General features: G+C 38.2%; 1 protein-coding gene and 1 long non-coding RNA gene across 4 annotated transcripts in view; one reads left to right on the top strand and one right to left on the bottom strand.

The window, feature by feature from the left end:
• The window catches only part of LOC132904734 (titin), a 239,841-nt gene that overhangs the window by 162,786 nt on the left and 49,296 nt on the right, over positions 1-27,759 (top strand). For both annotated transcript variants that reach the window (XM_060955452.1, XM_060955451.1), the window contains 12 exons: positions 10,483-17,859; positions 18,457-19,229; positions 19,837-20,296; positions 20,778-20,878; positions 21,012-21,109; positions 21,566-21,786; positions 22,530-22,604; positions 24,693-24,797; positions 25,281-25,469; positions 25,714-25,924; positions 26,012-26,081; positions 26,463-27,350. In XM_060955452.1, the coding sequence (XP_060811435.1) occupies positions 10,483-17,859; positions 18,457-19,229; positions 19,837-20,296; positions 20,778-20,878; positions 21,012-21,109; positions 21,566-21,786; positions 22,530-22,604; positions 24,693-24,797; positions 25,281-25,469; positions 25,714-25,924; positions 26,012-26,081; positions 26,463-27,350 (10,568 nt within the window). The remainder of the gene's footprint in view (positions 1-10,482; positions 17,860-18,456; positions 19,230-19,836; positions 20,297-20,777; positions 20,879-21,011; positions 21,110-21,565; positions 21,787-22,529; positions 22,605-24,692; positions 24,798-25,280; positions 25,470-25,713; positions 25,925-26,011; positions 26,082-26,462; positions 27,351-27,759) is intronic.
• LOC132904742 (uncharacterized) lies at positions 5,422-10,476 on the bottom strand. Of its 2 annotated transcripts, none has more exons than XR_009657649.1 (2): positions 10,344-10,476; positions 5,422-6,753 (listed from the first exon to the last, which is right to left on the bottom strand). It is a non-coding gene; the product is annotated as an uncharacterized LOC132904742 (long non-coding RNA). The 2 variants fall into 2 exon arrangements; XR_009657650.1 differs by having other exon boundaries at positions 10,369-10,476.

Below are 27,759 nucleotides of genomic sequence, written 5' to 3'. Positions count from 1 at the left end.
TGAATGACTTATATATATATACTTGTATGATATCATGATCTTATCTCGATAAAAGTTATTTTTATTTCGACGACAGCATTCTCAGGTTTAGTAAAAATTAAAAGATATTCGTTAATTTAACCACGAGCTTCTATTGTTGAAATTATATTCAATTGGCAATTTCAAACGTTGTATCTACGTCTATCACATTCGTGAATACGATATATTACATTGATATAGTACATTGATTTATTATAGCTCTTTAAGTAACACCGCTGACGCAACTGTTGCATCTCTTTTTTACTGTTTCTTTAAACTCGAATCCGGATTGACAGCCTAGACTCTGAAAACTGCGATCAAAGTCTGCCTGACTCTATCGAAGAAAACATAATATATTTATCTAAATGGTCGATTATTTTAGTAGGAAATTAATGAAAATAAATTTCATATCATAATATACTTGAACAATTGAAACTCTGACTCCAACCAGAAACATAAATTCACATTCCTAAGTAACTATCAAACCTATGTTTCTTCCTGCTGCGAAATCAAAGTAACTTAATGTAATTGATCAAAGTAAAGTAATTAATCAAAGTAAATAATTAATCATAACGTACATCTTTCGTGTATCTTACATACCATTATATAAAATTAACAAAATTTGCACGCGTTGTAAAACAAAGAACACGAACCAATTGGCGTCATCGATTGCGACAGACTGACAACTCGATTTTATGCAATATTAACGCTACAACTATCAACAACTGGCTTACGAAACTTGCACTAAGAAGCTCAAAATGATAGCTCAATTTATGAAACAGCTGAAAATATACGAAAACGAACAATTCTTTATCCACGTACGTTACAAAGGAATCAATGGAATTTGCAAAAATACACCGTTATAAATCTCTAAAATTGAAGAACTCATCCGTCTCTGTTATCTCATGACACGGAATTGCTCTGGACAAATTTTTCGTCCAAATCTCCAAGAATATATCATCGTAAAATCCATAAAATCAGAAGATCATTCGAATCCGTTATTTTAGCGCATAGAATCTCTCTGAAAGATCATCGATTGCTCGTTTCTACCACTTTGCTAGCTGCAGCGTTATAAAGTCGAGTAACGTATTCGGTGAAAGAGCTGAAGATTCGGTTTTGAAAAATCACGAGTCCCCGACTCGCAGTCAGCGGGAGTCGCGCGCGACCGCTCGTTGACACGAGGATTTCCACACGTACGCGTATACTCGTCTTTTACGATTCGTGTTTCTGTTCCCTTGGTATCACCTTTCTCTCTGGTAACTGGTTTAACGAGCGTGAAGAGGTAAACGTATTTTCTTCATCGCTTCTGGTAGTCCGGCTCGTTTCAAAACGAGGGACGACGGTACCACAGTGAGCAGTGCCGTGTGCACACTCGGCTAGGCCCTCTTCTTAGGCTATTTCTGACCACGTGACGTGTATTACATTACCCGGCTATATTTGGTCGCCGGTGAAGAACTCCCCGAACATACGGCAAAATTCACGTGGGGTCTAGAATCCGCCGGTCGTACACTGGTATCCACATCGCACGTTTTATTCGCGAACAAAAGAAAATTTGATTTTTCCACACCCCACGTTTCTTCACGAACTCGTCTTCGACTATTTACTTTGAAAACATGTTACGTCGTCGGTGACAAACTTTCATGGGAGAAGTTTAACTTTAGTTCGTGGCACTGGGCTTTATTTATCGACCTTTCAACACGTTCGCCATGAGCCTCGATCTCTGTCGACCCGTTGCTTTCCGATACAACATCGTATTACAAATGTCAGTGAGACTGGAATTCAAAATTGGAAATGTTACCATTTTTGGGAAACTTTTACGATTACGCGAGGTTTAAAATATGGAATGTCCGTTTTTAATGATTTTATTGTTATGGAGATACAGAGATAGATATGTTCACAGTAATCGCGATGTTTATATAGAATTATTCGATATTTCTCTATATTTAATTGGGAGATATATAGCTTGTGTTAGATTTTTTGGAATTTGCTTTTCTATCGGTGAAAGATATTAAAACGTTAAATTTTTTTATTATTTGTTCAATAAGACTGTTCCGAGACACTGCTTGCTTCTTCGTATCTTTCATACGCAATTAGGTTAACGAGTCGAAATCCAATCGGCGGCGAACGTGTAACATCGAGAATTGTTTGAAAGAAGGTCGAGGAAAAGTAACATATTCAAAAGATCCAACTGTGTAGAAAATAATTTATCGGGAAAATGGATATTGAGGAGCGGTTATAATTTATTAAATATCTAATTCGCTGCTACAATAACATACAAAGATATATGGTTTCTCTAAACAATCGTATATCTTCCGAAAACATACTACGATTGTGAAAACTTTCCAGTTACAACGTAATCTTAATAAATTGGCGAGGCAATAAATTTCCGGCAATTTCGAGTCTCTCGCAAGAAGAATTTCATTCAAGTGAAATATATATCATTTTATTAATAAACGAATGAAAATACACTTTAGTCGGAAACTCTTGACATCCACCGTGTATCTAATACAATTAAACAAACGCAACAAAATAATACAAAACTTCATCATACTCTCAATACGATTCAGACCAGAGAATTCTTTTTATATCGTCAAATCTCAACGATTTCCGGCAATTATCATAATGCTACGAACAATCATCCCCCCACTAAATCCTTCAAATTACGCTTACAAAGTAGAACGAACACGTAACTTGAGCACCAGCGTGACTCGGAACAAAAGAGTTTTCCCGGCGTTCCGATGCGTGCGTAGCGTTGCATCGAGCGCTCGATGCTTGGCGTATGGAACGGCGAGGTTCTCGCGTTCTCCAGCCGTTCTCCAGCGCGTCTCGGCTCTCACGAGAAGGATCATCGTCATGTTACTTGACCGGTCTCCGCTCGACACCGTTACGATCCGGCGACCTGACGCAAAATTAGACCGTGAATCCGGCTTGTTCGTCGTACCAGCCGTTTGATTAATCGCGAGGACGGTAGTTGGTCCGAGACGAGTCATCGTAATTAAACGATGCGTTAGGTTCGCCAACGTGTGACTGGTGAAATACGGCGGGCCGTAACGTTTTCATCGATCAAACGATATCGCGTGTCTCGAAAACTTTAATTGGTAGCTCGAAGACAATGTAACGACCACGACGTGCAAACGTTGATCGCAAAGAGAAAGGACATACGAAAAGCAAAGCTGGCACGTTAACGTCGACCATAAATAAGGTTCGCGTTAGATTCGAGCTAGCTGGGTAAGGAGCAAGAAAATTTATTACCGTACCGTGCACGGATTTATTTCAAGCGTGTGTACGATCCTCTCATGAGATCACAGCTATTAAACCGCTTTGCGACAGGTAATTACGGACCCCTGCTGTGTCCTAATGAATTCGAGATGCCGAAATAACGCGTGTCCGCTCGACAACGGGAAAATAAGAACGATGATCGTGTAACGATTGTAACATTCGTCCCTGCAGCACTCTGTTTTCACAAACTCTTTTATCCTGTTTCATCATATATATATAATCCCGTCGATACGCTATACCAGGCAACTGTATATCCCATTAATAAAATCGAGTAAGAACGGAATATAAATATAAATAATCGTAGAATATAATTCTGTCAAGCTCGAACTTACCACGCGATATCGAAACGTATCGTTTTATCCGTCTAACGTCTACTTCCAACAAGTTACTTAACAAACTTACGACAGAAAATATTGAAAAACATCGTTTTACTTCAAACAAGTTCGAACCTATCGTAGAGTATGTACATAGTCTCGATTTTATCGCGTCGGAAAGTTAAGAGAAAAAGATTCTCGGAATAAATAACGGGAGACCGTCGTTTCTTAGGGAAACGAAAATCAGTGGGCTGTACAGTATCCCGCTATAGTATTCCAAGCTTGAAAAAACAAATCCCATTCCCGTTTACACCAAACATCCCCAAACCACGCGTCGTATCGACGATCCACGACCGAAGGCGATCCTTCTAGAAGAGGAGACGTATTCGTGCGCACGAAGCTTCAGCTTCTCGTTCGCCTGACAACGACCTTGAATCGGCGACCACCTGAAGCATCAAGAAGACAACTGCCAACGGCTAGTCTACACGGGACGCAGAGAAAAAGAGCGCGCGCTGATTCATCGATGCGTGCGCGTTCGGCTCTTCTTTTCCGTGGCCTCACACCTCTTCGCGTTCACGCTGCCCCCAGCTGCCATTTCTCGTCGGTTCGTCGACGGTTGTCCGCCGTGCCAGGCTTTAAAGGAGGGAGACGAAGCCTGACTATTTCGGCCAACTCAGCTGCCCTGGTGATTCAGCCCCGCTAGAAATAATACGGGGGAGCGAGCGCGTGTCAGCGCACTCTGGAAGGCGGGAAGGAATTATTTCTGGTAAATCCGCGGCGCTCGTGGCCCGATCGCGTATACGAGGGAGGTCCAAACCCGATGCAACCGAGAGAAACGTCTCGATTCCTCTTGCTCGTCGAGGGAAGCGGAGAGACGGACGTTGGGACATCGTGACGAAGCGGCCAACCGTCTGCTCGCTCCAACTGGCTTCGATTTAAGTGGAATTCCACTTGCTGCAATCTTTCGATGCTCTCTAGTTGAATTATGTTTGTTGTTGTAGTTGGTGAACTGCGAATGTTTTAAAGGAACGAGCCCCGAATAGAATTTAACGGAATTAAAGCAACGAGATTTAGAGAAAGAATCTTATCCTCTGTATATTGTAATACTTTATTTCAGATATTTTCTATACTTTTGTATATTATGTTGATTTCTGTATATTTTTTGTATTTCAATTAACGTCAAACCAGCGAATATCCGCAATTTAGTAATTACAATATCGATCGCAAAGTCTCATTGATCTGTAAGAATCTCTTCGTTTCTGGATCTTTATCGGATCTTCTTTTGTTCGATGCGAAGAATATACAGTTTTAAGATTGTTCAATTCTGATCTTATTTTGTAATGTTACAATGACTGATTGTAAAATCTCATTGATCGATAGCAGTTTGTTGAGTTTCGAATTTGTATTTAATCTTCTTGGTTTTGTTTGAGAGGAATATAAAATAAAATTGCTTCGTATTATCGTAACCATCGACTGTGAAATTTTGTTAATTGATACAGATGTTTTCAATTTTGAGCTCGCACTCCATTTTCATTTATTTCATACGAAAAACATGAGAATATTTCAGATAGTTTAATTTCGATTTTCCGTCGTATTATTCTAATCGCTGATCGATAAGAATCTCTTCGGTTTTAAACTTGTACTAAAGCGATCAAACTCTTGTATATGTAAGAGACAACGTGAGATAAATTCGAATTAAACAAAAAATGATGTATAAGAGCGAGAGGCTGAATGAAGAGAAAAAAAAAGAAGATACGAAACGGGTGAATTAGCGTGAGCGAGGGAAAGAAGAAGGTCAGGGACAACCACGTCTCGCTAAACGTTGATTTTATTTTTATTTTTGTACATGACCACTCCAATCGTCCGTGATTCATCGAATAAATTTTGTGTGTCATCCATTAGATCCTAGTGTGTATCACTGTATCCGTTCTCACATGTATCCGAGAAACGAGACTCGCCACGATAAACAACGCTTTGTCTTGTTCACCACAGGTGAATCATCACCGCTAAAAAAGAAAAGAAGAATCATACTGATCGTTATCTCGTACGAACATGGTACGTGAGTCTCGTGTCTCGAAAAAAATATATGAATCACTAAAACTCGCAAGAAATGTATTTGTAATCGTCCAACAATAGAAACGAAACTCATATTTATACCGAATAAATGATTAATTACGTTCGATAATAAATCAAACTGAACAGAAAAAGAATATATCAACAATTCACTGTAACAACCACCGAAGAAAAGCGAAAAAACTCTATATATTTCCACCGACGAGTCTGTCACTTCGATCAAGCACCACAAAGATTGTATAATCAACCACACGAATTTTATTCAAATTTTCGCACCAACGCTCACCGAGAATTTATTTAAAAAAATATATATATATCACACTACCTTCGCGACGTTCAACTTGGATAAAAGATCAGACGTGTCCAGTTCAATCGCGGCTGCACTTCGATCGAACTAGCATTCGACATGGTCGCAAACAAAGCGATGCAGTCCGATCGAAGGCAGCCAACTGTCAAACACCACGTTGATCAGCAATTAATCACGAAACTGGTCAGAAAATCTCACCGTTACGCGTACCATTCGAAGCACCGCTTAAATATCACTTGAATATCACTTAAATGTCACTCGATGTCCCTGCCAAGAGAAATTGACGAAGCGTGGAAACGGAGATTGCCGTAGCAGAATAAGATCCAGAGAAAGACGTTTCGTTCTGGCCAGCTTCATCGTCTCCGGCTTCCAGTGGATGACTATTAAGGCTAGACTAAGCTTGGGGTAGAGATGTGCGTAGTGGCGTCAGACACGAGTTTCCCCACCACGATTCGTCGGCGTCCGACACTGAAAGTATTCGGTGCATGCATCACCGTTGCCCCCTCTACGACGGGTCGCGTTCGGGTTTTTCATTTTGAGTGGGAAACTGTGCGTGCGACCGCCGCCTCCGTTACCTCCTTCTCTAGAATAATGACCCGCCGCCAGGTTATTAGCGAGCTTAGAACGCTAGACGAGGCTTCCGCGTTGCGACTCCTCCGCGCGACGTCCACGTCTACCGCGGGAAGTCGTCGAAGCGATGAACACGATATTTGGTTAGGACGCTGAAGAAAATTTATCGAGTCTTCTCTTCGAGATAGCAATCTTTAAGCACAACTTTAAGAGAGTCGTGGATGTTAGAGCGATTGACGATTGAGGATTTGAAAATGACGAGGAGATTGGGGTTGGGATTGAGATGATGATGGATCGGCGAGTTTTCAGGCGATGCTTGGGAATTTAAGATGAGAAATTTGTCAGAGGAAAGTGGAATTTTTAATATTAATAGCTTCGGGGAAATTATGAAGAGATGATCGAATAATCGAGACGATAATTGAGAATTTTGAAACGAAGAGATTGGCATTGCGATTGAATTGTTGATCGGAGGAATTTTGGAACGATGGTCGGCGAATTTCAAATACAAAATTTATCGGTGAAGGATTTTTTGATATTTCAGAGAAAATTGTCGCGGGATTGCAAATGTTGGGATTGTTAGTCGGAGGAATTTCAAAATGATAGAATTCTCGGTAATTAAGAAGAATTTTGAACCGATGAGTTTTCTTAGAAGCTATTAAGAAAAAGGATTAAAAAATTCTTTCTGAAGAATTTTTTAGAGCATCGTGGATGTCGAGATTATTAATCGGAGAAACTTTGAAATGATAATCAGCAGAGTGGAGATAGAAAATTCGTAGATAAAGACGACGTTTTGTTACTTTTGAAAAAATTTCTCAAGAAATCGCGCATGTTGAAATACTTGATCCTATCAATTTTGAATCTATAGGCTAAGAATTTGAGATAGGAAATTCGTTGATTTAATGAGAAAATTTTTTAATAGTCTGAAGGAAATCGTTAGAGAATTGCAAATATTAAAACTATCGACGGTAATTAGGAATTTTTGAATAATTCTGACCGACGTTAGGCTGCTTAATGTGTCATAAGCATTTGACACGTAATAATTCGCTATAGATTTGCTTCATGCTTTTGACTTACTGAACTTTAGACTTACATTGTCTGCATCTCGTACAAAGTTTATTTGAATCTTCTTTTTCCATTTTATTCTGCGAGGTATTCATAAGGAATCTCTTCAAATCAAATTTATATTTAATTAAAATAAAACGATTGCAATAATTGATACAAACGAGTTTAAAACGAAAGCCGTTACAAAAAAAAGGAATAATTAACTTGTTAACGAATTTTTAATTTGGTACTAAGACTTGAGGTGTGTCATTTATCATTGCAATTACAAATTTGATGGAACAGAAAAATTTAGTAATAGAACTTATTAAACAAATACGAATAACGCTGTGATAAAAAAACATAAATTAATTAATAATACGCATTCATACTATAGTTTCTACCTCTGTAAATTTATAACTATTTGTACGAGTACTTTCGCAAATATTATTTTATTCGATATCGTTTATTCTAAACGATCGGTTAAACTGCAGTCACATCTGTCACGCTTATTATGATTAATTTCTTCGACAAAAGAACCTATCTCCATTTCTGTCTCATTCCAATTATTCATTTCACGGGTGAGTCCACGATTAACAGAAGCGACTTAAAAATATATCTGAAAAAAACAGTGAAACCGCGAAAAAGTTTCATTTGGAATCTGGCTAGTCGATGACGAATCATCTGTTTCATGTCGTGTTTAAAAATAAACTCACGCGAAGTTTAAAGACGAGCGTGTTCCACGCTTTCGTTGATATTACGCTAAAATCCCCCGCTGAGAATGAAAAAGAAATCAAAAGCAAGCAACGTCTGCAGAAGGCGTTTTAACACTCGAGAAATCGTTTAATCCTTTTCTCCGAGAAATAACGACCACATAATTTAACTTCTTAATTTCATACTTAAAAAAAAAAAAGAAAAAATTGAGGGAAAGGAAAACAAAATAAGACGATTTTCGTAAAAAAAAACAATCTCGGCAATTTTTTAATAAAATTTATTGAACTACGATATTAAAGAAACTACGACGTCGTAAATTGTTTCTCGCGTTACGTAAAGAAACCTTGTGTTTACACATTCGAAATGGAAGATCGAGGAATCGGCTGTAATTTATTTTTAAAATAAATCCTGCTTCATCGCGATTATTATTTCACGTCCGAATATTAACAATCCGAATAACTTTGGTTTCCGAAGGACGATCCACTGGCGATCTGCCTTGATTTCTCTTTTGCGAGGTCGACTTGGCCCAACTCCACCGGTCGTCCATCCAAAATTGCGAAACATAAATTTTCAAGTGCATTTACACGCGTTCGAATCCTCGGATGAAAATCTATAAAACCACCGGATATTGTGAACGTTTCACGGTATGATTAATTAGACAGGCCATTTATCGTGTTTTGTAAGCAACTCAAATGTCGTCACGTATTGTTTATATAATTACCGTGTAACGAAATATTTATGTTTGTTTACTGCTGAAACATTGTTCGTTTCTTGATTTCCCACGATCAGACACAGGACAAAATCTCTCTCTCTCTCTCTCTTTCTGTTTGTCATTTGCTATGGCCACGAGTAATTATTAAAAATATCTTCGGTTAAGATTGTGTTGTTTTGGCATGTTACTGCCCTGACACACAAATGACGGCACAAATGTTCGTAATATCGAGACACAACGAGAGATCAGATGCCGAGGATAAATTACTTTGGACTGTTTCAACTTACGCATTGTGTTTCATTTGATCTTGGACGTCTTTGAACTTCGTAGAGTATCGAAGATATTTTAACACTTGTCAGTACGAATTAGAGAAATTTATTTCACGTGTGACACATGTCACGTTTAGATATACGTATAATATATATATAATTGTTATTTTATTTTTACTATTTGAAATTACATTCTTGTGCACGGATATCGAAACACATACTTATGGATAGATTTAAGAAGACGAATTTTTATTTTCTTAACGCACATTGTATATGTCTTTGCAATTTACTTTTGAAACCACGAATTGTTTAATTTCAATATAATAATTTATTTGTAACGTGAAAAGATTGAAAGGAATATTTTAAGGTTGAACGATTTTTATGGCACCGCGATTTTTCCAATCTTCAATTCTATCGCCAAGAGGACGATCTTAGTGTGTTACGAAAAAGAACTGAATTACGATATATAAAAAATTCATCACGAAGGAAATTATTTTTATTTTAGAATGTAATTCGAAATTAAAGAGTCTGCATTATGTGATTACAATAGGATTCCATTTATCTGAGCTTCGTTTAACTTTTATCTAAATGTGAATTCCTATTTTTTAAATGAAAAATTAAAACTATGTTTGAGAATCACAAGAACTCTGATTATTAAAGTAGAAGTTTGAAAAGTTACAATAGAATAACTTTATTTTCATATGAGAAGAAAAGAATTTTTCAACTATTTTCTAAATGATAATATTGAATAGGATGAAACATTTTTAAATAAAAATGTAATTCTTATTCTTGTTTTCCAAGAGACCATCCCAAAATCTTCCCTTAATCGCCATTTTGACAATAAATATTCCACCGTATTTAAAAACTTTTATTTCTAGTAGTATTTCTAGAAACATTCGACCCTGAACTGACTCAGATAAATAGAATTTCATTCTACTGATGTCAAACACCTACTAAACAACGATAGCAATGGAATACAAACATAAATTATTCTACAGCTACCGAACTACTATCATAGTTGAGCATGCACTAATATCGCTACTACTTACCCAAAACATATATCATCCTACGTACCAGTTGCCAGCTTGTTTTTAGCATGATTCGGAGCTTCCTTCCGTGTGAGCGATGATTCAACGATGTCATCCTGAAACGAGATTTAAAATTACTCTGGCACGTGTACCATTGCAGAGAGAAAAGGAGCGTATTACGAAGTTCCTGCAGAAACGGGACCAGGCGCGAAAACCGGCGTGAAACCATCGATAGGTTTTGGTACGGGCAAGGACATTGTCCTCGAACCGTTACCTTTAGACGAGAATGGATTGCCACTCGAAATACCCTTACAACCGGGGGATGAATCGTTACCTTGGAGAAAGGGGCGAGTTCATCATCGACCTCGACTTGGCGACGCGACGCCATGGCGAAAAGAGAAACCGAAATCTCGTGACACATCTTTGGACAAATTACAAGGGACAGAGTCCCAAGTTAAGCCTTGGACCGAAGAAGCTATAGTATTAAAGAAAACTCCACAGATACCTCGCGAAACACCGAGAGAAAAATTGGAGGAAGTTGAATTAAAACCAGCGAAAATCGAGAAAAAAGAAATTAGAAGAGCTAGTCTGGAAACTGTTGACTTGAAACATGTTACGAAAGAAGTAACGAAGGATGTGAGGACTGAAGAGAAGATTTCTCGACTGGAAGAGACTACAGCAGAGACTTATGCGGAAGAAGAAGACTCTAGATTTATTAAAACCACGAAGAAAGTGGACGAAACTGTTCAAAAGAGAAAGGAAGAGGCTAAACCTTGGACCGAAGAAAAGGTTACATTGAAGAAAGCAAAACCTGACAGGAAAGAGATTCCTAGAGAGACTATAGAACCCGTGGAACTGAAACCTTCGCGGATCGTTAAGAAGGATATTGAAAAACCTAGCTTGGAAAAAGTAGATCTGAAATCTGTTCCTACGACTGTGACTGAGAAAGTTACTGAAGAAATTATCTCGAAAACTGGTTACCTTGAACAGGAAGATACATCCATGTTAGACGTGTCTAGAACCGAAGAGATCAGAAAAATAAAGAAGGAGAAGATTGAAGAGAAGGTAGAACAGGCGAAGCCATGGACGGAAGAAAAGATCACCTTGAAGAAATCTAAACCTATAAGAAAAGAAGTTGAGAAAGAAACTATAGAGACTGTGGAACTAAAGCCATCCAAGGTGGAGAAACTTCCGATTCGAAAACCGAGTGTGGAGAAGGTGGACTTGAAGCCTATTCCAACGACAGTGACTGAGAAAGTCACTGAAAAAATCACTGAAAAGACTGAATACCTTGAACAGGAAGACACTTCTTTGTTAGACATATCGAAGACTGAAGAACTGAAGAAATTGAGGAAAGAGAAAATAGAAGAAAAGCCAGAAGGGCCTAAACCTTGGACCGAAGAGAAAGTGACGTTGAAGAAAGCGAAACCTGTGAAGAAAGAGGTTGAAAAGGAAACGATAGAAACGGTAGAGTTGAAGCCATCAAAGATTATAAAATCTACGGTACGAAAAGAAAGTCTGGAAACAGTGGATCTCAAATCAGTCACGAAAGACGTCACAGAGAAGACAGTGAAAGAAGTCGTACACAAGACTGATTACGTAGAACAAGAAGACATGACGTTGCTTGATGTTACCAAAGACACTCAAGTGAAGAAACTCAGAAAAGAGTCGATTTCAACGGAGAAGGTTGAGCAACTTAAACCTTGGACTGATGAGAAAATAACTTTAAAGAGAACTAAACCTGACAAGAAGGAAATACCCAAAGAACAAATAGAGACAGTAGAATTAAAACCTTCCAGGCCAGAAAAGGGAGAAATTGAGAAACCAAGTCTTGAAGCAGTGGATTTGAAACCAATTCCCAAGAAGGAAGTAAAAGAAGTATCTAAAAAGCCTGAAAGAAAAGACGTGCTCACCGAAGAGGAAGACACATCCCTTCTTCGAGTCTCCAAAGACACAGAAACTACGATCAAAATTGATAAACAGGTCAAGAAGATAGAAGAAGTTGAAAAGAAACAGGAAACTAAACCTTGGACTGAGGAGAAAATAACTTTGAAGAAGACTAAAGTTGAGCAAAGAGAAGTTCGTAGAGAAAGTCTGGAAGAAGTCACGCTGAAACCGACGAAAACGGAGAAGAGAGAAATTAGGAAGGAAACTTTAGACAAAGTAGATTTGCAGAAGGTGAAAGATAAGACACAATTCGTCGAAGAAGAAGATACCAAGCTATTAAAAATCGACAAAGATGAGAAAGTTGAGGAAGAGAAAACAGAAAGAGTAAAAACTTGGAGAAAAGAAAGGAAACCAAAAGAAAAAGCACCATACCAGGAAGAAGAAGATAAAACGATCTTGGATGTGAAGGAAGATATCGAGTCTGAAGAAAAACTGAAAGAAGTGCCAGTTCCTTGGGTCAGAGGTAAAAAGAAACCTAAAGAAAAGATTCCTTATCACGAAGAAGAGGACACTACTCTTCTCGACGTCGAAAAGACTGAAAAGACGACTGAAAAACAGGCAAAAGAAGAAGTGCCGGTGCCATGGATACGAGGGAAGAAGCCGAAGGAAGAGAAGCCGGAAGTTCCGCAAAAAGTTCAGCCTGAAGAAGAAGTACCTGTTCCATGGGTACGAGGAAAGAAACTAAAAGAAAAGAAGCCGGACGTTCCGCAGAAACTTCAACCTGAAGAAGAAGTGCCTGTTCCATGGGTACGAGGAAAGAAACTAAAAGAAGAGAAGCCGGAAGTTCCGCAAAAAGTTCAGCCTGAAGAAGAAGTACCTGTTCCATGGATACGAGGGAAGAAACTGAAGGAAGAGAAGCCGGAAGTTCCGCAGAAACTTCATCCAGAAGTTCAACCTGAAGAGAAACCAGAGGAAGAAAAAGAGAAATTGGAAAAGGTTCCATGGCTTCGAGATAAGAAGGTTCCGCGGAAGATACCGGAAAGGAAAGAAGAACAGGTTGAAGATATTAAATCAGTTGTATTGAAGCCTACCAGACGTGAACGTGTACCAGAAGAACAGGAGAAACCGGAAGAAGTGACGCTGAAGCCTGTCAAACGCATTCCACTTGAAGATGAAAAGAAGGAGGAAGTGCAACTGAAACCCATTCCGAAACGAAAGCCCGAAGAAAAGCCGAAAGAAGAGATCAAATTGAAGCCATTCCAAAAACCGAAACCAGAAGAGAAGGAACAGGAGAAACCAGAACTGAAACCACTTGAAAAACGTAAATCTGAAATAAAAGAGGCTGAAATTGAAGACTTTACAGCTGTTGTATTAAAACCTACGAGGAAAGATAGGAAGCCAGAAGAAAAGGTAGAAACAGAGGAAGTAACTTTGAAACCGATTCAGAAAATCTCCAAAGAGAAAGAAACAGCTGAAGAAATAACGCTCAAACCAATGGAGAAGCCTAAAGCAATGGAGAATGGAGAAGTTTTGGGAAAGAAGACAGAATTACAATGGCAACCCGGAAAGAAGCCAGCTAAGAAAATAGTAGCAGAGGAGGAGAAACCAGAAGAACTGACATTGAAACCTGTCAAGCGTCTTCCCAAGGAAGAAGTGGAGAAGGAAGAAGTTACTTTGAAACCAATTAAGAAAGAGAAACCAGAAGAAGAAAAACCAGAAATTAAGTTGAAACCTGTCAAGCTTTTGAAGAAACCAGAAGAAGAAAAACCAGAAGAGGTATCATTGAAGCCAGTTAAACGTCTTCCTAAGGAAGAGGTGGAGAAGGAAGAAATTACTTTGAAACCAATTAAGAAGGAGAAACCTGAAGAAGAGAAACCAGGAGTTACATTAAAACCTGTCAGACGACTTCCCAAGCAAGAGGAGGAAAAACCGGAAGAAGTGACATTGAAACCTGTGAAGCGTCTTCCCAAGGAAGAAGTGGAAAAGGAAGAAGTTATTTTGAAACCAATTAAGAAAGAGAAACCCGAAGAAGAAAAACCAGAAGTTAAGTTGAAGCCTGTTAAGCGACTTCCCAAGGAAGTGGAAGAGAAGCCTGAAGAAGTGACATTAAAACCAGTCAAGCGTCTTCCTAAGGAAGAGGTGGAGAAGGAAGAAGTTACTTTGAAACCAATTAAGAAGGAGAAACCTGAAGAAGAAAAACCAGAAGTTACGTTAAAACCTGTCAGGCAACTTCCCAAGCAAGAGGAGGAAAAACCGGAAGAAGTGACATTAAAACCAGTCAAGCGTCTTCCTAAGGAAGAAGTGGAGAAGGAAGAAGTTACTTTGAAACCAATTAAGAGAGAGAAACCGGAAGAAGAAAAACCAGACGTTAAGTTGAAACCTGTTAAGCGAATTCCCAAGGAAGTGGAAGAAAAGCCTGAAGAAGTGACATTAAAACCAGTCAAGCGTCTTCCTAAGGAAGAAGTGGAGAAGGAAGAAGTTACTTTGAAACCAATTAAGAAGGAGAAACCAGAAGAGGAAAAACCAGAAGTTACGTTAAAACCTGTCAGGCGACTTCCCAAGGAAGAGGAGGAAAAACCGGAAGAAGTGACATTAAAACCTGTCAAGCACCTTCCTAAGGAAGAGGTGGAGAAGGAAGAAGTTACTTTGAAACCAATTAAGAAGGAGAAACCTGAAGAAGAAAAACCAGAAGTTACGTTAAAACCTGTCAGGCGACTTCCCAAACAAGAGGAGGAAAAACCGGAAGAAGTGACATTGAAACCTGTCAAGCGTCTTCCCAAGGAAGAAGTGGAGAAGGAAGAAGTTACTTTGAAACCAATTAAGAAGGAGAAACCAGAAGAAGAAAAACCAGAAGTTAAGTTGAAACCTGTTAAGCGACTTCCCAAGGAAGTGGAAGAAAAGCCTGAAGAAGTGACATTAAAACCTGTCAAGCACCTTCCTAAGGAAGAGGTGGAGAAGGAAGAAGTTACTTTGAAACCAATTAAGAAGGAGAAACCAGAAGAAGAAAAACCAGAAGTTAAGTTGAAACCTGTTAAGCGACTTCCCAAGGAAGTGGAAGAAAAGCCTGAAGAAGTGACATTAAAACCAGTCAAGCGTCTTCCTAAGGAAGAAGTGGAGAAGGAAGAAGTTACTTTGAAACCAATTAAGAAGGAGGAACCAGAAGAGGAAAAACCAGAAGTTACGTTAAAACCTGTCAGGCGACTTCCCAAGGAAGAGGAGGAAAAACCGGAAGAAGTGACATTGAAACCTGTCAAGCGTCTTCCCAAGGAAGAAGTGGAGAAGGAAGAAGTTACTTTGAAACCAATTAAGAAGGAGAAACCGGAAGAAGAAAAACCAGAAGTTAAGTTGAAACCTGTTAAGCGACTTCCCAAGGAAGTGGAAGAAAAGCCTGAAGAAGTGACATTAAAACCAGTCAAGCGTCTTCCTAAGGATGAAGTGGAGAAGGAAGAAGTTACTTTGAAACCAATTAAGAAGGAGAAACCAGAAGAGGAAAAACCTGAAGTTAAGTTGAAACCTGTTAAGCGACTTCCGAAAGAAGTGGAAGAGAAACCTGAAGAAGTGACATTAAAACCAATCAAGCGTCTTCCTAAGGAAGAGGTGGAAAAGGAAGAAGTTACTTTGAAGCCAATTAAGAAGGAGAAACCAGAAGAAGAAAAACCAGAAGTTAAGTTGAAACCTGTCAAGCCTTTGAAGAAACCAGAAGAAGAAAAGCCAGAAGAGGTATCATTGAAGCCAGTTAAACGTCTTCCTAAGGAAGAAGTGGAAAAGGAAGAAGTTACTTTGAAACCAATTAAGAAAGAAAAACCAGAGGAGGAGAAACCAGAAGTTGCGTTAAAACCTGTTAAGCGACTTCCTAAGGAAGTAGAGGAGAAGCCAGAAGAAGTGACACTGAAACCTGTCAAGCGTCTTCCCAAGGAAGAAGTGGAGAAGGAAGAAGTTACTCTGAAACCAATTAAGAAGGAGAAACCAGAGGAGGAAAAACCTGAAGTTAAATTGAAACCTGTGAAGCATTTGAAGAAACCAGAAGAAGAAAAGCCTGAAGAGATAACATTGAAGCCAGTTAAACGTCTTCCTAAAGAAGAGGAGGAAAAGGAAGAAGTGATTCTGAAACCAATAAAGAAGGAGAAGCCGGAGGAGGAGAAACCTGAAATTAAATTGAAACCTGTGAAATTCTTGGAGAAACCAGAAGAGGAAAAACCTGAAGAAGTTACTTTAAAGCCCGTCAAGCGTCTTCCAAAGGATGAGAAGAAACCAGAAGAAGTTATTTTGAAACCTATAGAAAAGGAGAAGCCGGAAGAAGAAAAGAAGCCAGAAGTTAAGCTGAAACCAGGTAAACCTATCGAGAAACCAGAAGAGGAGAAACCGGAGGAAGTGAAATTAAAACCGGTTCCGAAGCCGGCCCCTGAAAAAGTCGAAGAGAAACCTAAAGAAGAGGAAAAACCTGAATCCATATTACCATGGCGCGTTGGCAAAAAGGCGAAGAAGGTCGTCGATTTCCGAGAAGAAGTCACAGTCGTACCGATCGATCAAGAGAAAGTGGTCTCTGAGGAAACGACGGTCGTGGAACAGAAAGTAGAAGCTAAAGAGATAACTCAGGTGGTGGTTAAAGAGATCGAAGAACATAAACCTGTAGAAGCGCCCGTAATTCCGTGGAGGACATCGAAGAAAGAAATGGTGAAAGAAGTCGTCGAAGAAAAAGTCGAAATTGAAGAGATCAAACCTGAAGTGGTACATAAAGAAGATACAGTAATCGAAGAGATTGTTGAAACAGAAGTCTCTAGGATAAAGAAACGACGACCAAAGAAACCGGAAGAAGAGAAGGAAGTAGTCGAATTGAAACCAGTCGAGAAACACGAAGAATTCATAGAAAAAGTAGAAGAAGTGGTTCTTAAACCAGTCAAGAAAGAAAAGGTAGAAGTAGTAGAAGAGAAAGATGAGGTTCGTCTTAGACCGATACCCAAGAAGCCACAGGAAAAGGAAGTACCCGAAGAGGTAACTCTGAAACCTATCAAAAAGGAGAAACCCGAAGAGAAACCTAAGGAAGAAAAAGTACCAGAATTGAAACCAGTGAAATTAGAGAAACCAAAAGAGATAGAAGAGAAGGAAGAAACAGTGGCTAAAATACCATGGAGGAAACCTAAAAAGAAACCAGAAGAGGTACCTGTACCTGTTCCTATAGAAAAGGCAGAAGTGATCGATGAAACTGTTACCGTAGAAGAGGTTAGAGTGGAGGAGAAAGTTAAAGATGTGGTCACGAAAGATGTAGTCGAGGTCGAAACAAAGATCAAAGAAGAAAAAGTGGAGGATCGTAAGAGCAGACGCAAGCAGCGTACGCAAGTAGAAATATCCATCACGGACAAAGACAAAAAGATCGCTCCGAGGTTCATTCAGAAGCTACAACCCGTTATCGCGCAACCAGAAACAACCGCAGAATTCACATGTACAGTGTTCGGCAGTCCATCCCCCGAAATTACCTGGTACAGAAACGAGCAGGAGCTTCACGCCAGTGAGAAGTATATAATGACCATCTACGAAACGACAGCCTCGTTGGAGATAACTAAGGTGAAAGAAGAGGATGCCGGCATGTATTCTTGCAGAGCGTCAAATCCTGCTGGAGTAGCCACGTCCACCGTGAATCTCGTGATATTCGGTACTAGATCTGTGTGTTGTGACGTCCGTGTAATCGTTTTCGTTCAATTTTTTATGGCTTATGGAATTGACAAGTTTTTACAAATGGCTTACGACTCTATGGATTTATGAAATTTCTTGGCAAACGTGTGAACGATGCTTTTTACGTGTGTTTTTTGTTGTTACTGTGTGTTTTCCTTATTCTATAGGGTAATATAGATACACTTAATTAAAAGGGAAGCAATTTTTTATAAATCTCATATAATCTATAAAAATATATATACAAATTTTTAAAAGTTTGTATTTTAAATTTCAGAAATTAGTGTTTGCTTTTTTATTTAAATTAAAGAAATTTTCGCGATCGGCAAGCCTACTCGCTTTACGTTAAAAAAGCCATTATTTTTATTAATAATTATTCTTGAATATTTCAATTATTAATAAAAATAACGATAATTATAATTATATACATCCGAGCATTCTAACGAAATTAAAATTCTATGCTCGTTGCGTACAATCTACCCTATTATGCAAATGTATTTTGCATGAAGTTTTACAGTATCGTTGCGTGATCGTTCCACTTTACAATTACCATAAACTCATACGACGTTCTATTTCACAGAAAAAGAGGAAGAAGGCGTAGCGCCACACTTCGCAACACCCATTAAGCCTCTCATGGTGGAAGAGCACAAACCAGCTCTACTTGAATGTGTGGTCACTGGAACACCGGTGCCGGAAGTAAAATGGTATCGCGGAGAGCAAGAACTGAAACCTCAAAAGGGTAGAGAAATCACCTTCAATCCTGAAACCGGTGAAGCAAAATTGCACATATTGGAGCCAATGAAAGAGGACGAGACGATTTATCGCGTTCGAGCTGTTAATAAATTCGGTCGAGCCGAATGCAGAGCTAATTTGGTGATCGGCACTGCGGTGAAGGTCACTAAACCGGAAGTTTTAAGAGCACCAAAAATCACCAGGCCTTTACCAGCCTTGGTAGCCGAACTTGGAAAACCTCTAACTTTGTCAGCCGATTTCGAGAGCAAACCAACGCCAACAGTGAAATGGTTCCGCAATGGAACTGAAATTGTCCCATCTGACAAACGAGTGATAAATATTTATGAAACTACCACTGAATTATATATTCCTGAGGTGACGAAGAAAGATGGCGGGAAATACGAGGTTAGAGTTCAAAATCCTGTTGGAGAGGCGAGAAGTTCGGGCTCTGTTACGGTAAAAGAACGCGAGGACAAGACAGACGAAGTGAAAGCTCCGAGGTTTATCGAGCCGCTACAACCACAGATTGTCGCCGAAGGAGAGGTCGTGATCATGGAAACACGTGTTGAATCCTATCCGACGGCCTCCTTCCAGTGGTTCCACGAAACTCGTCCTCTGGAGGTACTTCGGCTTTCTACTTTCCTACTTATTCATTTTCCTGTTTCTCCTTATATTTTTCTGCGTTTGTATTTTTTAACATCTACACACTTGTTTCTCTGCTTATAGTTTCAAATTCATTTTTCACACCTTTTGACTTCTGTTCAAGGCTTTCGTATCATTCTCAGAATCTTAATAACAGTTAACTACATCTCTCGCTAAATAACGAGACACTTGTGTCAAAATACCAGAATACATACGCAGAAAACTACTTATAACAAAAATTCTAAAAAAATTACAAATAAACGATGATCTCTATCAAGAATTCCAAACGTTTCCACTTAAAGTTAACCACGATGAGAACATTTGAAATAAATAAAAGACAGTTTGCACTTGGAATCCTCAGAAGAACGTTTGCATCGAAAAACTATTAAAAGTCACCGAATAAAGGACAATTTACATTTAGAATTCTAAAATATCCTCGTCGAAATTTAATCATAGGAGAAATCCTCAAACATCGCAAATAATAAACAATTTCTGTTTAAAGATTTAAAATATCTACACTCGAAATTAACAATACCAGAGAGTCTTGAAAATTACGAGCAAAATAATTTGTGAATTTCTATTGCAGTCCACGCCACAGGTAAGGATTGTGACGCAAGAGAACAGATCGATCCTCATGATCAAGGAGATCAAGCCCGAGTTCGCGGGCACGTACACCTGTCGCGCCGAAAACGTTGGCGGATCAGTCACCTGCACAGCGACGATAAATATGTTGGAGACACCATGGGAAGAAACCGTTGAGCTTGTTTCACCGACGTTTGTTAAACGATTGTCACCGGTCAGGGTCATGGACGGTGAAAGCGCAAACCTGACGTGTATCGTCCAAGGGAAACCTACGCCTAAAGTGGAATGGTACCACGACAACAAACCTATCAAAGAGGGCAAAGAGATTACTATTATACAAGATACGGAAGGTGTGTGCAGTTTGGCCATAACCGAAGTATTCCCTGAAGATGCCGGAGAATACACTTGTCGTGCCGTGAATCCTGTTGGCGAGGCCGTTTGCATGACGTCGCTTATCGTGGAAGGTAATGAATTTTATCGTGTATTTAATTATCGTTGTTTGTAGATAATAATAGAGATGATTAAATTCGAGATGATAAATAAGATTTTGAGAAAATTTAGGGGAAATTTATGGGACAGTTTTGTAAAGACAAAATAATACGTAGGAATATAAACTTAATGGTAATACTAAAAGTAACAATTTGAAAGAATTTGATAATAGTTAATGCGTCGAATAATAAAATTATGTGTGATGAGATTTTATTGTATATTGAATTGTTATGATGGAACGAATAGCGTTTATTTAAATTTGGTACGAAACGTGTGGTGAGAAAATGTTGCACATCAGATTGTAAGATAATATAAATTAATAAGAATAATACTATTTAAATTTGATATTAAAGGTAGTATTACAAGAATATGAAAAATCAAGATGAAATGTTTTATGAAATGTACATTTTAGAAAACCATAATCCCATTTTTATAATAATATTTTTCCCTTCGCAGCATACGAGTACGTACCAGATTCGGAGATTGCATCCTCGATCGTTGCGACGTCTCTTACTACAGGGCAGAGTGGTTCGGAAGAGGATCTCTTATCTCCCAAGGTACCTACAGAAAAATCACTTTACATATACTTCGATTTTTCTATAAATATAAATATAATTATTCTATAAATATAATTTTTATAAACTATAAACTATAAATATAATTTTTCAATTTAATTCCTTTTTTTTTTAGGAAACTCCCTTGTTCGACACGGACACAGAGGAATCTGCACCGGAGATAATAAAGAAACTTCCTCAGTTAATTCCTACCAAAGTCGGAGAGTTAACCAGGTAAGAAAGATAATGTTACATGCAATTAGGAAAACTTTCACGCGAATGTGAACCCATGGAAAAATAATCGTATATATTTTTACGAAAATAAAATCGTTACAATTTTTATACCTGCACTTGAGAATCAAAGAAATCCGGTTGTATTTTACTCTATATCTATTGGGTTGGCAATTAATTTTGTTATTTGTCATTGTCATTTGTAATTTTGTCATTACTACCATAATGATAAAATCCGCAATCACTTAGTTACCAACCCAATAAGTAGAATGTTACTTTCGAGTCAGACAAAGTTGATTCTTCCGACTGCACATTAATAATTAATTTAATTTATCCAATATATCTAATTATTATACTAATACCATTGATAATTTCTTATGGATAAAGTTAAGAATTTTATTAAATCTAGCTATTTTCGATCACTTTTATCAATTTTTACTTATGTTCTATTTTTCATAGATTGGAAGTGAAGGTCAAGGGAAAGCCGAAACCAGAAGGAAAATGGTACAAGCAAGGCCAGGAGATCATGCCGTCCGAAGAATTCCAAATCGAGGAATTCGACGATGGCACGTCGATATTGACGATAGCCGAAACGTATCCCGACGACACGGGTGAGATTGTGTTCGAAGTACACAATCCACTCGGTGTATCGACCACGATGACGTACCTGTCTGTAGAAGGTAACGATTCGTTCATGCCGAACGAAGAAGCAATTTTCGAAAGTTGTAGAAGCTTCGCTAATCTGCTTGATACGAGTTCTTTTCAGCTACGCTCTTCTTCGATTGGATTCATCAGCGAAAATCTCCCAATGCTCTCCCTATATCTCCCTCATAAATATTATGTCTCAAAACTCACACTGGACACGCACATCCTATCACTTTTATACACTTTTTTTATATTCTTTCATTTAGCGTTCTGCCAGCTACTCGGACCCTTTGAGTTCCATCCATTGGCTCTCGAATTTTTATGTGAAAATGATCATAAGATTCCTAATTTAGGATTAATCCACAGATTAACTCAAACAACCCTTGTAGCGAAATTTCCAAATTTTACGATTGCAGAGAACAAAAAAATATGTACTTTCAAGAACTTGAGATCCTGAAATCTCTAAACTTACGAATTTCTAAATCACCAAATCTTCTAAACGTCTAAATTATCAAATCTCTAAATTTCTAAGTGTCGAAATTTTCAAACTTCTGAAAATTATAAATTGCAACGCATGCTTTTTAAAATTCTCGCGTTCAGATTTTCCAATTAAAAAGGTTCCAAACAGTTTCACGAAATGATTCGAAAGCCAAGAGGCGGAAAAGAATGCTTTGATCTAAAATGCGAAGGCTTAAAAAGAATTATCACGTCGCTTGGAAGATGGGACTGAAAGGGTCGAAGATGCGAATACATCGCTAATAATCCCTCGATTTATTAGGAATCCTCGGAACAAAGGAGTACAGGAAACCATCATGGGTGGCCGAAATGGAGGAGATGCAAGAAGCTCTGAGAGGTAAGAGTCGTCAGTCACAGGCGATCGATTGCATGCTGAGTGAAGCGGAGTGCAGCTTTTCGACGGATAGCCTGGACGATCGTGCCATTAGGGACGAAGGTTCTCAGAGAGATAGCTCGACGATGATCAGCGAATTCTCTTCCACAAGAACTTTAATGAACATCGACGACGAAGGTAAGAGGTGTTTCGAGGAGGAAGATTCTTCTCCGAAAGGATTCTTCTTGTCCAGAAGATTCTCCGACTCCACAGAGATCGAACAAGAGATTACTAGCACAAAATATTCTTGGGAGATGAATATTACTCAGAAAGGAACGATTTTGGATCAAAATGTCGAAAATAGTTCTGAATCTAAATCTAATGACAAATACGAGATTAGATACGAACAAAAAAGTATGGATAAGAAGATGAAAGGTGAAAGGTTAAGTAAAGTGGTGAAAAAAAAGAAATCGGAGAGTTTGGAGGAGAAAACCGTGACGAAAAGGAGCGCGGAGACGAAATCGCTTTCGACAACTGTTTCAATGAAAAGTAGACGAGATGGAAGTAGCACGAGTAAATCTTCTAATATGCAGAAGGTGAAATTGTCGAAGCCTTTGACGTTGGAAAAGTCGACCTCGCCAATAAGGGGAACGATCGTGACGACCGTGAAAGCTAGATCTCCGTCTCCGGTTCGAGCAAAGTGTTCAAAGATCAACGAATCCACGTCGAGCGAGAAGCTGAGGAAAGCAACGGGTAAATCGAACTCTCCTTCGCCTACGAGATTGGAAAAATCAAAACCAATAAAATCCGCCGATAAATTAGTCGCGGTAAAACTGAGCAAAAGTGTTAAATTGAAAGAAGAAACGCGTGCTTTTGATACGACTAGTAATGATGAAACGATAAATAAAACCACGCAGAACGTCGATAAGATATCGGTAGAGAAAGACGAGTCTAAAATGGAATCATTAAGAACGCAAAGGAAAAAGAAGATCGTATTGGACTTCGACGAGTTTCCACCTCCGAGAACTGAGAAAAGGAGCCACGTTCACTCTGAACATTTGAACGTACCAGAAACTGGCGTCTATTTATCGCCTATCGAGGAGAACAGCGAAGCTTCGACCGGAAGTGGGCAAAATAAATTCGCTACCGAGCATTATGGCGCTGGAAAGATGATGGAAACTACGTTGGAATATGACCACGCGAGGAAATATCATACTTATCCGAAATCTAGAATTCCAGTAGCAAGGTGGTCGAAGGAACGTCGTTTTGGCAACTTGATGATGGATCCAAAGATGTATCCTTTGGAACCGAGAGAAATTGATTTGGAAGCTTTTCAACAATTGCATACAGCAGATAGTCAAGAAGAGTTACAAGAATTTTTGTTGCTGGAGAGTCAATGCAGTGGAAACCTTGGATTAGCTGGAAACATGTCGACGTCCGAGGTTTCATGCAGTGAACATCATAGTGAGGATGAAAGAGGCACCATGTCAGGTATTCTTGTTGATCGAATTACTAACAATATAGGTACAGGCTGATTTACGTAACGATTGAAACAAGTCAATAGTCATTTTTTTTATTAAAATTAGAAGAAAATACTCGAGGAAAAAGATGAATCATTTCAAGAGATTTGCACTACTTTTTCGAGAAAATATAAATATTTTTGCACAGATACAATCATTTGTATAAAAACATTCTACATAAAAATATATTAAGATAACACGGCCCGAAATTGATCAGTTTAAAACTTCGAAGTTAAAAGGTGTTTTACCTTTAATATCGAAATTTTAATATCTTCTTTTTCTTCTAATATTTTCTTCAATTTTAATCAACAAAGAGATATGACTCGTTTAAGTTGCACGAAAAGCCTTGTATAATAAGATTAATTATTTCTTATGCTTTTTATAAAATTGTTGTTTCGCATGGATTTTCTTTGTGTACGAGTGTTTTGTTCTTTTCTCGTTCGGCTAACCAGATTACTGACATCGGGGTCACGCTAGTCGCACAATCACCAATCAAGAGATCAGGTAAACCGTTTATTAAAGATTTTTGTTTCGTAGACTTTTCTCTTTTTCTTATTCAATAGTTATCACAATTTACGTGTCCTGATTTTAGCCACGCAATCTGTACCACGATTCATCCAAGAGATAACCGACGTTTATGCGAGGGAAGGTGAAACCGCAGTGTTCGAATGCATATACTCTGGCAATCCTGCTCCAGGTATTTTACAACTTTTAATAATTATCACGGATAATTAGTATATGAGCCATGCAGAAGACTATCATCAAGGACAATCTGTTTTTGAAACAGGAAATGCTAGTTGCTTTGATACTAAAATTAAGAAATTTTTAAAAAACAGAATTGATCAATTTGAGTTCTAAATAGCTCGTATACCAATACGAAGAAATATGTTTTAAAAAACATATAAAATTGCATCGTTTAATTATTGTTAGATTTTACATGTTCATATCAGGTCAGTTCACAAATTGTACAAATCATTTAAAATTAAAATGTTACTATTAAGATTGAAGAGAATTTCATAAAATAATGGCAAATACATTGTAAAGTGGAATAAATTAAAATTCGCTATTTTTCAATGTTATTGTTGCAGCTAAAAATAAATATAAATTTACAAATTGATTCGATAGAATATTAATTTGTACGCATTTTATGAATTCGATTTCATTATTTTTTCATTTTTAGACGTTGTATGGTACAAGAATGACAAGTTGGTCTCCAATACCCAGAACGTGAAAGTTCGTATCTCCGATGAAGAGAAAAAGACATCGCTAACGATTAAACACGCAACCGAAGAAGACGATGCTACTTATGTGTGCAAAGCTACCAGTGAGATAGGTTTGGCAACGACGAAAGCTAAACTACGCGTAACAGGTACCATTTTTTTTAAATCTACCAAATTATACACATGTTATTCACGTTTAAATATTAAAAACTTGTATGTTATTTAAATAATATTGTGAGAAAATTGAAGGAAAAATTATAAGGAATTTTAAAGGAGGTAGTGCATGAAAATATAAAGTTAATGATAATTTTATACCGTCAATTAAAAATTAACTACATTAAAATTTGTATATAATTAATTAAAAATGGGATATCGTACGAATTCTTCCTTCAGATGTAACGGGTAAGACAGCATTCTTTGACGAAGAAGAGGTGGTCGAAGAACAGGTGACTGAAGTTAAACCTAAGGAGAAACCGAAAAAGAAGAAGCCAGAGTTGAAGAAGGCTAAAGAGACGAAGGAGAAGGTGAAAACCGAACGTGTGAAGATAGACAAGAAGGAAGTGCGCAAAGAGAAGCTGGTTCCTAAAGAACAACCAGAGGAAAAGTCAGTAGAATTAGTAGTTAAATATATGTTAGTAATAAACGTTTTATATATAAAGAGATATAATTATAATGGAAATTTTACATTTAGGAAAATTGTCGACGTCGAAGAGACTCAGGTACTCGAAACGACAGAGATTATTGAAGAACAACCAACAGAGGTAAATAAAACAATTAAATATATATACAATTACGCTAGATGGTATACAAAATTTGTAAACAATTTACGCCTAATGGAATTGCACTTAAATTTCAATAATTTAACGAGTACAATCTTAATTCAGATAAGAAAGATCAGAAAATTATAATCCAAGAATATATCAAATGACGATTAGAATTATATAATGTCGATATTAAATGCATTATATCACTATAAACGATATTAACAGCTGCCATTAATTATTGTGCTCCATAGTCAACTAAAATGTTAGTAAAGGATAAATTTATTTCATAAAATTCCAAACTATAAGACCAACCTCTACAAGATTCTTTATTCGTTCACTTAATGCTCATACATTAAACCTTAACATTCCATTTCATAGATATCACGAGCGAAGAAAGTGGTGCCGATCCAAGAGCCGCTAGTGACGGAAGCAACCGCGTCGCTGAAGAAGATCGACGATCAGAAGGCGCGCGAAATGGTACCAAAGCCTGAGGAACGTGCAAAACGGGTGGTGGAGGAACGCGAAGGCGTAGTCGTCGTCTCAGAAGTGGCCACGGAAGATATAGCGCAAGATTTCACAGTGGAATCGGTGGTCGATCGCGCTGAAATCACGTCGGAAACCCTGCAAACCGTCTCTGTGTCGGAGGTGCACACTGAAGCCGGTGTCCAAGAGATGAAACGAATCGAGGCCAAACAACGAAAAGCAAAGAAAACAGTGGTAACCGAAGAAGAAATATTCGAAGAGAAGCCCAGAGAAGTAATCACGGAGGAAAAACCGAAAAAGAAGAAGAAAGAAAAGGTGAAGGTGAAAGAAGAAGTGACGATCGAGGAAATCGTAGAAAGACAAAGAGAGAATATCGCGAGAGAGGTGGAGGAAATTATGGAGATGCTTCACGCGAAAGAATTTGGACCTGGCGAAGCTCCTCTTCGAGAATTGGCTACTATCGGCTTCTTGGTGCGCCAAGGTGTCTCCGTCAACGAGATAAACGAGAGTCTGTACAGGACGGACAATTTCCCTGCGTTGAAAACCCCCGAGGCTCAGAATGCGCTGGTTCAATTAGTGGAACGAGAAGGTCATGGTCCATTGATCACGCAGGTTCTGACGGAGGAAACGACCACCGACGAAAGCGTAGTGGCCGCTACCGTTGGCTTCCGTGCTTTTATGAGGATGATCGAGCTGCAACACGTTACCGTGGAGGAAGTGCTCACGCACTTCGCTCCGGAGGACTTCCGGCCGCGTGCTTGGGAGGTTACAGAAGCTACGGAAGTAAGGATTGATTTTCTACTTCTTTCTAGCCCTGCTATGCGCTTCCAGTTATTCTTGATTCAATCGTGTTTGTCTGTATTAAAAAACTTATTGAAATTTGAGAAAAATATTTGGATGAAAAGAATTATTAATTAATATATATTATTTTCGAATTTGATTTATTGCATTCAATTTCGAGTTTCAATCTTGAGTCGTATTTTCTTAAATTCGAGGATTGAAGCAAGGTTAGAAATATGAAGTAGAATGATCAAAAAGTCGAGTTTTCTTTCCATAGTAATTTTTTATCTTTTGCTTCAATTTTTAGTTACTGTCTATTTGTATTATATCATCGATATATCTGCTATATATCATAGGTTTTCTAAAGGACAATTTATATAAGATTATTATAAGATTTATATAAAATTCGAAC

Source organism: Bombus pascuorum, chromosome 2 (genome assembly GCF_905332965.1).
Source record: "Bombus pascuorum chromosome 2, iyBomPasc1.1, whole genome shotgun sequence".
Taxonomy (NCBI): Eukaryota; Metazoa; Arthropoda; class Insecta; order Hymenoptera; family Apidae; genus Bombus; species Bombus pascuorum.
Note: the sequence above shows the minus strand (reverse complement) of the source record. Positions and strands in the feature narration are given on the sequence as shown.